We start from the raw sequence: 15700 nt of genomic DNA on the forward strand, positions 1-15700 counted from the left end.
GAGGGGAGGAGAGGGGAGGAGAGGGGAGGAGAGGGGAGGAGAGGGGAGGAGAGGGGAGGAGAGGGGAGGAGAGGGGAGGAGAGGGGAGGAGAGGGGAGGGGGGGATGTGATTGGGTAGGTGGCCTGGGGCCTTGTGTGAATAAGCTTACCAGAAAGAAAACAGAACATGGCAAGTAGAGCCAGGGCAACTGCTCATTTAGAGGAGGCACACAGAACTGCTTTTCTCACCTAGACCATTCATTACCTTATTATAGAGTTTGCACTCATATTCACACTCAGGGTATCTGCCTGGTTTGGATTTTAGTATAATATTTGGGTGTGTAAAGAAGAATTTACATTTTATCTGTCTCTTAGCCATGTGTAGAAAAAATTATTTCCCAGTATAAAAAATATATTGTGGGAAACTGATAGGTATTTTTCATGTTCTTTGATTAACTGTATTCTGGTATACTTTATTCTCCACTTAGCCAGAGTAAATCAGTATGTAAATTTTAAGATGGACTATGTCTGAAAAAAATACTCAAACCAAGGGTAATGGAAAGAGATGAGGGAGGGAGGGTGGGATTGGGAGGAAATGAGGGAGGGGGCTACAGCTGGGATACAAAGTAAATAAACTGTAATTATTAAAAAAATACTCAAACCATGTAAGGTAAAAATGATATATTAATTCAAAGTTACAATGGTAGCTTAAGGTTATTTTTTCAGACAATTGGTTTGAATATTGGATAAACTATTAACAAGTTTAGATATTCACTAGCTTCCATATTTTATGGAAGTACTTTATCAGTTTTTTAATAAGGTAATGATCAGGATGGTAACAAGAGCTTTTCTGGATGCCTCCTCTAAATGTGCTATTACCCTGGATGTACTTGCCATATTCTCTTTCCTCTCTGATGAGCTTATCCAGGTACATGACATCAGTATTATCCATAGGATGACATTTCTTAAATGTCTATTTAAAAACCAGACATTCCACCTGGACTCCTAAGAAGCCAAGAGAATATCCTCCATGGTCCCATAAACTTGAATGCTTGATCCACAGTTGGTAGAACTGTTTGGGAAGGATTAGGAGGTATGGCCTTGTTGGAGGATGTGTATCACTGGAGGTAGGCTTTGAAGTTTCAAACCTATGCCATTACCAGTTAGCTACTCCCCTGCTCCCCTTCCTCATGCTTGTGGGTCAGGATGTAAGCTGTTCCAGAACCATGCCTGTTTGCCTGCAATGATCTCTACTATTATGTTCATACGCTCACCTCTGAAACTGTAAGCCCCCAGTAAACTCTTTCTTCTATATGTTGCCTTGGCTATGGTATCTTACTATAACCATAGAAAAGTAGCTAAGTATGATGATTGTTTGTTTGTTTGTTTGTTTGTTTGTTTGTTTGAGACAGGGTTTCTCTCTGTAGCCTTGGCTGTCCTGGATTCACTTTGTAGAGCAGGCTGGCATCAAACTGATAGAGATCCACCTGCCTCTGCCTCCTTGAGTGCTGGGATTACAGGCATGTGCCACAGCTCCCCGATATGATGATTCTTTTAAAAACATTTTATTAAATTTATTCATTGATGTTTCAGGCATATATAAAGTAACATTGATTTACTATCACCCTCACTCTCTTATATCTTTCCCAGTCTTTTTACCTATTTCTTCCCTGCAAGTCCTTTTCTCACATTCTTGTCACTTTTTCAAATTAGTATACAGTAGTAAATGTCATTATGACAGTTTTGAACAAATTTTGTTTTACTGACTTGCCTCTCCACTACTCTGCTACCCTTCCCATCCTTGTAGCTTCACCCCAGTCTCTTTTCCTCTTTCATGTTCTATGCATTCTTTTGCTCACCCCTCAGCTTTCATCATTGGTTTATTATTAATCTCTCTTGGTCTTCTTTTCTGTTTTTTTTTCCTTGTGGTTTGTGTTTGTTTGTTTGTTGCTTTACCCACACTTAGACCTATTTATATGTATACATGTACACATTATAGGGTACATATGAGGTAGAACATGTGTTTATTACTTTCTCTTGAGTTTGCCTCATCTTGCTTATTGTATTTCCTTGGTCTATCCATTTTCCTGCAAATTTCATGATTTCCTTTTTCTTTGTAACTTAATACCATATTTTATATGTACCACATTGTCATTATCCATTCACCTATTGATGGGCATCTTGGCTGACTCAATGATTTTTGTTGTTGTCAGTCTTTACTTTATGTGTATGGTATTTTGGCTGCATATATCTCTGTACCATGTGCATGTGTGTGGTACCTGAGGAAACAAGAAGGTGTGAGATACTCTGAAACTGGAGTTAAAGCTTCTATAAGGCTTGGTGCTAGGAATTAAACTTGAGTCCTTTAAAAAGGCAGTCGGTGTTCTTAACGGCTGAGCCAACCTCCAACCATATAAATCAAGTTTCTATAAAGCGTTCTTTTTCCTGTGCCACTGTCAGTCTAACTTAGTTTCTTCACTGTCTTTCTTTAGCTGCTTGAGATCCTCTGTCTTAGACTTTTCAATGCGTGACCAAATACTGACGAAAACAATTTCAAGTAGAAAGAATTTTTGTTTGCATTTTTAATCCATTTGTAGCCGGCTTCACATTTCTGGGCCTGAGGTGAGGCAGAATGTCACAGAGAATAGGCATGGCAGCTGTCTGCTTACATTATGGCTGCCTGGAGGGCATAGAGAGAAGCTGGGAGCAATCTGAATTTCCAAGAAATAGCACTAGTAACATATTTCTCACAACAGGACCTAACCACCTACCTTTTACCACTTCCCATAATGTCATTATATTTTGAATCAATCAGAGGGTTAGGACAATGCCCTTAGGATCCAACCACTTTCTAGTAGCTGTTAACCAAGTTTCTAATATATGAGTCTTAAGATTTCATATTCATATTTATATTCTGTCATTAATGCTCTTTCTCCCTGAATATGCAAATGCCAGTACACTGCTCTCTCCTACATACGCGGAAAATTAATCATCTATTTGTGTTATAAAACTGTCAGTTCATTATGGATTCTTCTTGTTTCTGCCATTTTGAGGAACATTTTGTTGTGGTGGTCTTTTATACACAGATTGTTGGATGAAGTCTTATTTTAGCTACTTGTCTTCACTATAATCTTAGGTAAATTCTTTAGATTCTCTGCCTCTGTTTTCCTCCTATTTAAGACAAGGGTAATAAAAGTATTAATCTCTTTTCATTATGAAGATTTTGTATGTAAATCACATAGTACATAACAGACTGTCATTTGTGTATTATCCATCCACCAGTATGACAGCCACTGTCATTTTACATCTACTTTAGATTTCTTTCTGGTACATAAGCTTTAGGGAATGTAGTACACATCCAGTATTTTGTCACTGGAGGTTTCTCTTATGTTACAACTAATAAGATCCCTACACATTTAAAAAGGAAAATTCTTAGCTGTTGCTTTCTCAGCAAGATAGAGTGCTGCCTTTGAGTTGCAAAGAGTTGAGAGCACAGAGCTGCAGTGTTAGCCTTGGTCTCTAGTATTTGGACTTAAAAGTCATAGGAGGAGATAGTCATGTTTGGGAAGTAAATGAGCAAGAGGGACCACATTAAGGCTACTAATATCAGCCAGGTGGTGGTACACACCTTTAATCCCAGCACTTGGCAGGCAAAGGCAGGCAGATTTCTGAGTTTGAGGCCATCCTGATCTACAGAGTTCCAGGACAGCCAGGGCTACACAGAGAAAAACCTTGCCAAAAAAAAAAAAAGATAATACCATCAGTATCATCATAAGTAAAACTGACTGATCACTATGCACTATGGGCTTTGAAATAGATTTTCAAGCTATTCTGTAAATATGAGTCAACTAAAGAGCTTTGGAAATACTATTGCCTAGATTCCTATCAGACTCAGTGTCTTAGCCTCTAGGCTAAGGCATTGGTTGGCAGGCATTGAAAGCTGGTGTTTGTATCATATGATTCAGAGAGTGCACTGTGGCCTAGCATCAACCATCCGGCCTCACAGCTTGTTTGCAGTGCAAACTCTAAAGCCCCATCTTCCTGAATTAGAATCTACATCTTAACAAATCACTTTGGAATAATGAGTATATACCTTGTATTCTTTAGCACCCTGATCATCAAACATACATACATCTTGAGATAGCATAGGATGCTGAAAAATAACAGTGTTGAAATCATTTATGTAGTCATGGTCTCATTCACACACTGGACCAATCACTGAAAATATAATTCAATAACAATTGAATTAGAAAATGTCCTAGAAAACTAGAAACTCCCTGCTTTCCATTTATGTTTTATGCATACATATACAGCCCACAAATATGCATACTTGTAATTCATTCTGTTTTATGAAGAGTTTGACAACTTGTTTGTTTTATCATAAACATGAGCTGGAAAAATAGAAGCTAAATACAACCCATCTGTTCTTGTAAGTAAATGTCAAAAGAACAGATGCATAGCCATTTGTTAACATATTGTGTCCCTCTGTATTTCTACAGCAAAGGTAAAGTCAATAGGTAAGATAGAGACATTATGTCCTACAAACTTTAAAACATTGACTATATTAATGGGAAATGTTTGCCAATACAGGCTACTTAACCTGTGTGAGCTACTTTTCCCCAGAAATGACAGAATATACCAGATAGAAATATAATGTAAAAGAGGAAAGTTCATTTTGGCTATGGTTTTATATTTCAGTTTGTCATGGCAGACAAACTGGTAGAAGAGCTCAGTGTGAGCGTTATAGTGGAGGCCTTTCAAAACACAGCATACCAGGAAGCAGAGAGTAAAGTCAGAAAAAGGGGCCTGGTATAAGTTTCAAAGGCCCATTCCTAATGACTAATGAATCCCAGTTAGGCCCTATTTCCTGAAATATTCCACAGTCTTTTAAGTGCACCATTGGCTGGTATATTAGTTAATTTCTTATTACTGCAACCTAACAAGCTGTGTGTAGTGGCACACACCTTTAATCCCAGCACTCAGAAGCCAGACATAAGTAAATATCTGAGTTCAAGGCCATCCTGGTATACAGAGTGAGTTCCAGGACAGCCAGAGCAACATGTGAGACCCTGTCTCAAAAATCACAACTTCAAAGTAAAACAGAATAACTACATTAAGCATGAGAATCATGTCTCTACAAGATACTCACTTTATTAATTTGTCCTGCTTCTAAGATGCATGAAGAAAATGTTCTCAACTACTAAGTCATCTCTCTAGCCCCCTTACATGTGCTTCCTTTTCAAGAAAGGTTTCTGTTAAATGTTTTTGAACTATCCTCAGCAGTTCAAATGACTGGGAATTCACCTGCTTCTGCTTGTTCAAATGGGATCCGAGCTGAATAATCAAAGTAAAACATGAATAATTATAGGGCCAGAGAGATGGCTCAGTGGTTAACAGCTCTTGCTGCTCTTCCAAAGGACCTGAGTTTGGTTCCCAGCAGTGATGTCAGGCAGTTGAATTGGGTGTAACAGATCTCCATGAATTCCAACACCATCTGTGACCTCCAGATATGTCATACATTCACATATACACATTTTTTAACTCTTGAAATACATGAACAGTTCTATACTTTCCAGTTATTTGTAGAGATGTTAAGGCCTTGCCCGAATCACTCAAATACTATTTGTCAGTGTCAGTGAGGAAATTCAAATAGAAAATCACATAAAGAGAGTCAACTATAGAGAATTGTTAACCTACTTAATTATGTTCTGTAATTTCCTCTTTCATAATGAATGTGAAAGATCCCCGGAGGGTATCTTCCGTCAGAGAGACCCCCTCCCAAGGAACAACGAGGCCATTCGGATGCAAACAGCAAGAGGCTTTTATTTTGATACACGAGTACTCGGGGCGAAAGTCACTCGAAAGGACTTTGCACGCCCCCTAGATGGGAAGCTGGGGTTTTTATAGGGTTTTAGAGCAGAAGCACTGGTACAGAAGCGAGAAGCATGGTTACAGGGGGCTGATTGGTACGTTTACATGAGACCACGGTTTGCGTCAAAGTTTGGCAGGGACACCAAGATTGACCACCCCTTAACGTGGCCACCTGTTATTTTGTTTTTTTCCTATCTCAGCTGGAACAACCTCTGATAGATATCCCATGAGGGTAGTCACAACAAGTTGTTTTTAACTCAACAGGGGCAGCCTGACCACAGATATCCCAAGTGGGTGACACAGCTAGGTTTCTCAGTAATTTTCCAGTTTCTCATCTGGCCTTCAGAGTTTTACAAAACAGTGGTGTCTCACAAAATGGCATTAGCTATGTTTAACTTAGGGTGAGGCAGGGGTCTTTCAAATGGTTCTCTTTTCTCTGATATGGTTTTCCAACCTCTCTTAAAGATTTAGAATATATTTGTCATTTGGATAATTTTAGCCTGTTCTAAAAGTTTCCCTTGCTTGGGTTGTAGTTTAGTGGTATAGTTCTTGCCTAGTATATGCAAGACCCTGAATTCAGTCTCCAGCAATACAAAACAAAACAAAATAGGAAAACATGTTTCCTTTAGTAACTCTTCCTCTGAATTCCTGGCCTCAAGGGTAAAATAGTTCCTTGTCCCAAGGAAATAATTTGCTAGTACCTTTTTATTTAAATCATTGTTGCATTAATTGAAAATATTTATCTGTAAAATGTGTGAATTGGTTACTGAGCTATCACGGGCCACATCCGAGCAGAAGTTCTAGGTTATATCCATAGATGGTCCTTGGTTGAGTGTCAGTCTCAGAAAAGACCCTGTGCCCGGATATATTTGGTCCTTGTAGAGCTCCTATCCTTTCCATATCATACTAACTTCCCTTCTTTCATATGATTCCCTGCACTCTGCCAAGGGTTTGGTTATGAGTCTTAGTGTCTGCTTTGAAACACTGCTAGGTAGAGTCTTTCAGATGCCTTTTGTGGTAGGGTTGGGGAGGGAATGAGGGAGCGGGATACAGCTGGGACACAGAGTTAACAAAATGTAACTAAAAAGAAAAATAAAATTAAAAAAAAAATAAAATAAAAAAAATAAGTTAACTTAAAAAAATGTGTGAATTGTACATTAAAAACAAAAGAAACATTTAATTTTCCAGGAGATGGCCAGTTTGGTTTATAATACTTTGGATGTTAATGCAAATTGCTTCTTATTTGCTCTGGTTCCCAGGACTCCTGGTTAAAATTCCAGCTGGATTTTACAAATTAAAGTTTATTATTATATACCCACTCTGGGACTTCATTTCCTCACTTGAAATATGGGGTAATAGTACCTACAGTATTGGTGTATGGAAATTTTTTACTGTGTGTAAAATTAAAAATATGTTTAACAAATCTGCTCTTACCCAAAAGGTTTTTTTTTCCTTCAAAATAAAAGTTTGGTTGCTTTTCTTTAACTTTTTCTAAGTCAAACAGGAATAATAACCCCTGGACTTTTAGCTCCTATCATATTAAAGAAGAAGCAAAAATTGAGTTATGTAAGCTGCTTGTGTCTAAATGACCCATTTTCTTTCTCTTTCTTGCTTACTTTAAGTCTTGTGTATTTTATGTGTATGAATAGTGTTTTTCTAACATGCATATCTATGTCCCCTGTGTGTACCTGTACTTATGGGAGCCAGAAGAAGGAATTGAATCCCTGGAACTGGAGTTACAGATGGTTGTGAGCCACTATATAGGTGCCGGGAACTGAACACAGATCTGTTGCAGGACTAACAAGTGCTCTTAACCACTGAGCTCTATCTCCAACTCATTTTCATTCACAATGATAATGCTTAACTATTCCAAAGTAATCTGGATTATACTTTGAGAACACATATTTTACTTTATATCTAAGGTGATGTAATATCTTGAAATTATGTTTGCATTTATTTATTCATTGATAAAGTGAAATGGAAACAGGATGTGATGATCTAAGGGATAGTGACAATGGTAACATTTCCTATAAAGATAAAAGAAAACTTACTCTAAATAGATTCTAAATGTTTTTAAATTATATATACCAAAATATTAATAATGATTGTGTCTTTGTGATGAAATTGAAAGGGATTTGTTTCTCTGTTAGCTGTTAGCAACACTTTATATAATGAAAACCTGTATTCTAAGTGTCATTTTACATAATAAAAATTAGCAATTGTAAAATTGATCATTGTATAAATTGTGTACAATATTAAAAGCATAGGATGTTTGTTTCTTTTAAAAGAATCTATGTGAGAGCATAATTTGCCTAGCATCTGTTACATACAGTATTGTGGGCAAGACCTAGCAATGAAAACCCAGACTTTATATGTACATTTTATGAGTTTTCATTTGTGATTTATAATGTTAATACAGGTAAAGAAAAATCATTTGATGTTAGAATAATTTTAACATCCTAAAATGCATGTTCTTTCTGGATTTCTGGGGCATACTTTCTTTCTCTTTCTTTCTTTTTCTTTAATTAATTTATTTATTTATTACAATTTATTCACTTTGTATCCCCACTGTAGTCCTCTCCTTCATTTCCTTTTAGTTTCACCCACCCTCCCTTTTCTTCCCTTAATCCCTTTCCCTAGTCCCCTGATAGCAGAAGACTTCCTCCCCTTCTATCTGACCCTAGACTATCAGGTCTCATCAGGGCTGGCTGCATTGTCTTCCTCTGTGGCCTGGCAAGGCTGCACCACCCCCCCAGGAAGAAGTAATCAAAGAGCCAGCCACTGAGTTCATGTCAGAGACAGCCCCTGCCCCCTTATTAGGAAACCCACTTGGAAACTGAACAGCCTATGGGTTTCCTATGAGCAGGTGGTATAGGTCCTCTCCATGCATGATCCTTGGTTGGAGTATCAATCTCTGCAGGCCCCTGTGGGCCCAGGTTTGTTTGGTTTTTTTGTTTTGGTTTGGTTTGGTTTGGTTTGGTTTGGGTTTTTTTGTTTGTTTGTTTGTTTTTTGTTTGTTTGTTTGTTTGTTTTTGCTCTGTTGATCTCCTTGTGGATTTCTTGTCCCCTCCAGGTCTTTCTATCTCCCTCTTCTTCCATAAAGTTTCTGGCACTCTGCCCAAAGTTTGGCTATGAGTCTTAGTATCTTCTTCAATACCCTGGTGGGTAGAGTCTTTCAGAGGTCTCCTGTGGGGAAGGCTCCTATCCTGTTCTTTGTCTTTTCCTACTTCCAGTGTCTATCCTGTTTGTCCTTCTTAGTGAAGTTTCAGACTCTTCCTAGGGTCCTCCTTGTTGTTTAGCTTCTTTAGGACTATAGATTTTAGTATGTTTATCCTATATTATACGACTAATATCCATTTATAAGTGAGTATATACCATTTGTGTCTTTCTGCTTCTGGGTTACCTCACTCATAGACCCATATTTATCACCCTGCACAAAAGTAAAGTCCAAGTGGATCAAAGGACTCAGCATAAAATCAGACAAAATAAATTGGTTAGAAGAAAAAGTGGGGAAGAGCCTAGAACTCATTGGCACTGGAAACAACTTCCTGAACAGAACACCAACAGCACAGGCTCTAAGATCAACAATCAATAAATGGGACCTCATGAAATCAAAAATCTTTTTTAAAGTAAAGGACACTGTATTCAGAACAAAATGACAGCCTACAGATTGGGAAAAGTTCTTCACCGACTCTACATCTGACAGAGGGCTAATATCCAGAATATATAAAGAACTGAAGAAATTAAACATCATCAAACTAAGCAATCCAATTTAAAAATGGAGTACAGAGCTAAACAGAGAATTCTCAACGGAGGGCTATCAAATGACAGAGAAACACTTAAAGAAATGCTCAGTGTCCTTAGTCATTCAGGAAATGCAAATCAAAATGACCCAGAGATTCCACCTCACACCCATCAGAATGGCTAAGATCAAAAACTCAAGAGCTGATGGATGCTGGAGAGGTTTTAGAGAAAGGGGAACCCTCCTCCATAGCTGGTGGGAATGTAACCTTGTACAACCCCTTTGAAAATCAATCTGGTGCTTTCTTAGACAATTAGGACTAGTGCTACCTCAAGATCCAGCTATAACACTCCTAGGCATATACCCAAAAGATGCCCCACCATTCAATAAGGACATGTGCTCAACTATGTTCATAGCAACTTTATTCATAATAGTGAGAATCTGGAAACAACCCAGATGTCCCTAAACGAAAGATTGGATACAGAAATTGTGGTGCATTTACACAATGGAATACTACTCAGCAATTAAAAACAAGGAAATCATGATTTTTTTTTCTTTTTTAAAATTTTTTATTTTTATTATTAGTTACATTTTATTAACTCTGTATCCCAGCTGTATCCCCCTCCCTCATGCCCTCCTTATCCCACCTTTTCTCCCTCCTCTCCTTCCTGCCCCTTTCCATGTCCACTGACAGGGGAGGACCTCCTCCCCTCTCATCTGACCCTGTTTTATCAGATATTTTCAAGACTGGCTGCAAAGTCCTCCTCTGTGGCCTAGTAGGGCTGCCTCCCTTGGGGGTGGGGGGAGGTCAAAGAGCCTGCCATTGAGTCCATGTCAGAAATAGTCCCTGCTCCCCTTACTAGGGTGTTGAAAACTTGACTCTTCTGTGAGGATTTAGAAAGTAAGATGAAACTTGGAAGAGGGAAAGCACAGTGGAGGATTACTGAGGATGCTGTCCTGGGGGTGGGGAGAATTAAGATGACTCCTGTGAGATTTTTTTTTGAGAGAGAGAGAGAATTTCTCACTTTCTATGTAGTCCTGGCTGTCCTGGCACTCACTATGTACATCAGGCTCACCTTAAACTAATACAAATCTTCCTTCTTCCCTCTGTCTCCAGAGTGCTGGGACTAAAGGTGTACATCACCAGTCACCATGTTCAGATGGCATACGTTTTTAAAATTTGGTTTGGGTTTTGGTTTGGTTTTCAAGATTAGGTTTGTCTATATTACAGAACCCTGGCTGTCCTTTTGTAGACCAACCAGGCTGGCTTTGAACTCACAGAGATCTGTCTGTATCATCACACCCAACCCTCTAATCTTTTTTAATCTTGGTTGTTCCCTCTTAATTTTATATTATTTGTTTGTTTGTTTGTTTGTTTCTGTTTGGATGTCCTAAGTGTCTTTCCTTCATGTATATTTGAGAATCACTTGTGTGTAGTGCCCAAGGAGACCAGTTTAAGGCCATGGATCTCCTGGAATTGGAGTTTTGGACTACTGTGAGCTGTCATGGGTTACCAGGAACTAAATTCAGGCCCTCAGGAAGAGTAGCAAGTACTTTTAACTCCTGAGCCATGTCTCTAGCCACCTCCAGATTTTTTTTTTGAAAAACTGTTTTAGATTCATTTATTTTATTTGTATGTGTTTGCTGTATGTATGTGTGTGTTTCATATGTATGCCTGGTACCTTCAGAATTCAGAAGGTGTCAAATAACCTGAAATTGGAGTCAGGTTTTGATCCATCATATGAATACCAGAAACAAGTGGTTAACAACAAACACCCCTAACCCCTTAGCTGTGTTCCCAGTCTCCTTCCTGAGTCTTTAAAGTGAAATTATTATGAATATTTATACAACATTTAGCAAGTAATACAATATTTTTATTGTGCATCGAAGACAATCTTAGAATCACAAAAGTTTGCAGTAATCATGCACCTTAGAGGTGATATCATTTTGAATCATTACTGTATCCACAAGTACTTTAAATACTGTATGGGTATAAGATTGTAAACCATCTAGTTTTACACCCAGAGCCCTTCTTTAGGAAATTTGGTGTTTTATGTAAATGCTATAAACCCGTGGTATGTTTGAGTTTGAAACATCAGATAAGTGTTATATTGAAAGCTGAACACATCTTCAGTTCCTTCTTCCTTTTTTAAAATTCTTTTCCTTTGAATTTCCTCTCTGTCACAATGCAAAATTGAGTAACACAAAATATAAGGAACAAAAAAAAAAAAAGTCACAGTTTGGATATGGAAGTATCCATCACAAGGCTCATATGTTGAATTCTTGATCCCCAGCTGGTAGAGCCAATCATAAAGACATGATTAAGGCACAGCAAGATAGCTCAGTGGATAAAGGTACTTGCTGCCAAGCCTCCCGAAATGAATTCAATCCCCAGGACTCACATGATAGAAGAAGCGAACTGACTCCTAAAGGTTGTCCTCTGACTTCAGATGTATGCTGTAGAATGGGTGTATACACAGACACACAGGCACATTATTTTTTTAAACAAGTGACTGGATCATCAGGCTTCTTACCTAATCAATGCAATGGTCTGCTGGTGAATTCATATTATTGAAAAGTGGTGGAACTTTTAGGAGATAGAACTCCATAGATTCTATAGAACTCCATAGGTTCAGGCGAGCATATTCTTGGGTGCTATATTTTGTGCTAGGTACTTTCCTCAATCCATATTTACTTTTCATACCCATAAAGTGAGAAACTCTGTAGTACCATAACTGTCATTATAATGTACTGCCTCAGTGCAGGTCCAGTAGAGCCAGTGTCAATGGACTGAGGACTGTGAAACCAAAAGCCAAAAAACAAACAAACAAACCTCTTCATTTTTTAAAATTTCTTTTCTTCAAATTTCTTCCCTATGACAACACAAAAGTGACTAACACAAAGAAGAAGGAAGAAAATAAGGACAAGAGAGTTATTGACATTAAAGATGGCCCCTGTATCAAACTATAGAGTACATTTGTCACTCATTTTGAAGCAAAAGCTAAAGTAGACATAAAAGTAATTGTAATCATTACTATTGAGAGTTTACATACAAAGAGACTTTAACTAGACGTGCTGTATGTGATATCTCATTTAATGTTGAAACATTTGTATTGTCCCACTTCACAGGTGAAGAAATTAACCCTCAAGAAGCAATGTGATAGCTTATAATTACATGAAGTTTCCTTTGTATCTTCTAAATATTTTCCAACAAACATTAAAAGTTTCAAACACTAGATAATTTAAAGTCCAGGTTCCAGAGTACAGTGACACAATTTCTCTACCACCCTGATGCCTCTCATGAGAACAAGATGTTTTTTTTTTTCACTAATATCTATGTATAAAGCATTACAGTTGATAAGAAGGTTGAGGAGGAATGTCTGTTAAGTCTCCCAAACAGTACTATTAGGAATCAATGTGTTTGTCTTTTGATTTTTTTGGTAGTTAAGGCCTATAATAGCTCCTACCAGCAGATATTATTAATCATGATGGGGCTTATATAATGAGAATCTCAGATTTGGATGTGGAGAATGACAGTTCATAATCACATGTGTTATGTGCTTACATTTATATGCATACCTGTATTGCAAGTACTATAAAACATACCCAGCCCTTTGGCTTATATTTGTAAAGGCAAATAATTTGATATTATCTATAAAAGAGGAAAACTACATTTGTTTGTTTGCTTTTGTTTTTACTAGACAAGGTTTCTCTGTGTAACAGCCATGGCTGTTCTAGAGCTCTGTAGACCAGGCTGACCTTGAACACAAAGAGATATACCTGCCTGAAAACTCAGTTGTTAATTGTCCTTTGTTTTATATATGTGTGTGTGTTTGTACATGTTCTTTGTGTACAGGAGTACTAGGAACTGAACTCAGGTTCTCATGCTTGCATGACAAACGCTTTATCTACTGAAATTATCTCCCTACTCCTTTAAATTTCACTCTAAAACACCATAGCTATACTTTGGTTCTCCTCTGAGTGTATAACTCATTCTTTTAAAACGTCATAGCTGAAATTGTAAATAACCCTTAAGTCTTAAAGAACTTTGAGTTATGACTTTTGTAGGCAGCAGCCATAATGTGAGGATCTATAGCTAACCCCTGACTAATGAAATTTTCAACTTACAGTGTGGAGAAACATTCAGTAGATACTTTATTTCAGTTTTTGAATTTGAGCTTTTTCTTTTCTAGCACTATGAAAAAAATCACTCTTTATGTGTGGTGGTGAACACCAAGGAATTGAAGCACTTCATTACATCTTAATCAGCCATGAAATCACAAGAGACCCAAAATTTCAGTCAACTGAGCCATAAGCTATGATGCTTGATAGTCAAGTTTATTAAATGCAGCAAATTAATGTTGTTTTCAATTGATAATCAATTTCTTGAAAATAACTTCATTATAATGAGGGGCTTTGTATTTGTAATTTACTGGTATGAAAAATAAATCTATGTCACTTGAAGTAACACATCTGATTTTGTTTTTTGTCAATATCTGAATACAGACATTTATTCATATTTACCATGTTTTGAACATACTGATTTTTTTCTATTTATTTTGTGTGTTTTGTGTTTATAGAAAGAGTTTTGGAGCACTTACACAAAAGCACAGCAAGGAGAGACGAGCAGAGGAAGTGACTGGTTTCAATTTTATCTTACTTTTCCATTAATCTTTGGCCTCTTCATTATTCTCCTTGTCATCTTCTTAATCTGGAGATGCTTTCTAAGAAACAAAACTCGGAGACAGACAGTGACTGAAAGCCACCTTCCTTTCCCTCAACATCTTAACATTATTACAGCACCTCCACCACCAGATGAAGTCTTTGATAGCAGTGGATTGTCTCCAGGCTTTTTGGAATACGTTGTTGGGCGCTCAGATTCAGTCTCCACTCGTCTTTCCAACTGTGATCCCCCACCAACGTACGAGGAAGCCATTGTCCAGGTGAACCTGAGGAGTGAAACAGAACCTCATTTAGACCCACCACCAGAATATGAGGACATAGTCAACTCCAGTTCAGCTAGTGCCATTGCTATGGTGCCTGTGGTCACCACTTTCAACTGAAGCTGGAAACCTCGTTTTACTCTAATCATTTCTAAAATATTAATGGAAGAACTTTCTAGCACTTTACTACTACATAAATGTGTTGGCTTATTTTATTAGACTCTCACAGTATACCACTTCACATTTATTGGTTTGATTTACCTTTACTTTTGTTTCTTATTATAAAATCATCATCTGTGTTCATTTCTACAAGAGGAAACATGAAGGAAAGACATGCCGGTGACAGTCTTTATGTACTGTGGTGACATACACGTCTGTACAAAATACATACATATGTGTGTATCTGTACATATTGCCGTATGTCCACCATCCAGTTTGTGTACAACTAACTTCTACCACAACACCTGTAAAGATAGCATTATTCACCAAATTGAAGAGGCAGGGGGCACTTTATGTGATAGTCAGCAACATGCATGTTTTCTAATTATATATGTTGGTTAACATCCCATTACTTCTTTCTTGAAAGAAAAAAGTATGCATGGATTCATCCTCAATTTTAGAGATATCTCGCAGAGAGACAGAGACAAAGCATGTAGCATTCAGCATATGTACTTGACTGTAGTACAAAACAAGGAAATCATTGATCATTAGGGCATTTAGCTCATTTTGTACAATATTTCCTCTTCTTGGCTGATTACCACACTCTGTCCCATTAAAATTTGCTTAGCATCATTTAATATTCTGTGCCACTCACATTAACATCTTGTTTAAAAGTAAATCTATGTGGTGAAATATTTTTATGTTAATGACAGGGAGTAGGCACTGACTATTCCATTACTTATTGTATAGTGGGCAACAGTTTTTGTACACTAATTATTTTCTCATTGCTACTAAGACTATATTCACTCAAGAATTTAAAACCAATTTTTGAATTATTTTCTTAATGTTTTATACAGGATAAAATCTTATACTTAAAATTATCAATACATAATTTTCCAGTCAGTTATAAGCTGTGACTTTTATGTTGATGTTCTATTGATGGAAGATTACACAGTATCTGCTATAGTAGATACATACTAAATATAGTTTAGTCCCACATAGATCT

The 15700-nt window shown here is 37.4% G+C and overlaps 1 protein-coding gene across 3 annotated transcripts in view; it reads left to right on the forward strand.

Moving 5' to 3' along the window:
- Positions 1–15479, forward strand: part of Prrg1 (proline rich and Gla domain 1) — a 127915-nt gene extending 112436 nt beyond the window's left edge. For all 3 annotated transcript variants that reach the window (XM_055599604.1, XM_055599605.1, XM_055599603.1), the window contains one exon: positions 14173–15479. In XM_055599604.1, coding sequence (XP_055455579.1) covers positions 14173–14655 — 483 coding nt within the window. In that variant the 3' untranslated portion in view covers positions 14656–15479. The remainder of the gene's footprint in view (positions 1–14172) is intronic.
- Positions 15480–15700: the final 221 nt, after the last annotated feature.

Source organism: Psammomys obesus, unplaced genomic scaffold (genome assembly GCF_907164565.1).
Source record: "Psammomys obesus unplaced genomic scaffold, mPsaObe1.curated_primary_1811, whole genome shotgun sequence".
Taxonomy (NCBI): domain Eukaryota; kingdom Metazoa; phylum Chordata; class Mammalia; order Rodentia; family Muridae; genus Psammomys; species Psammomys obesus.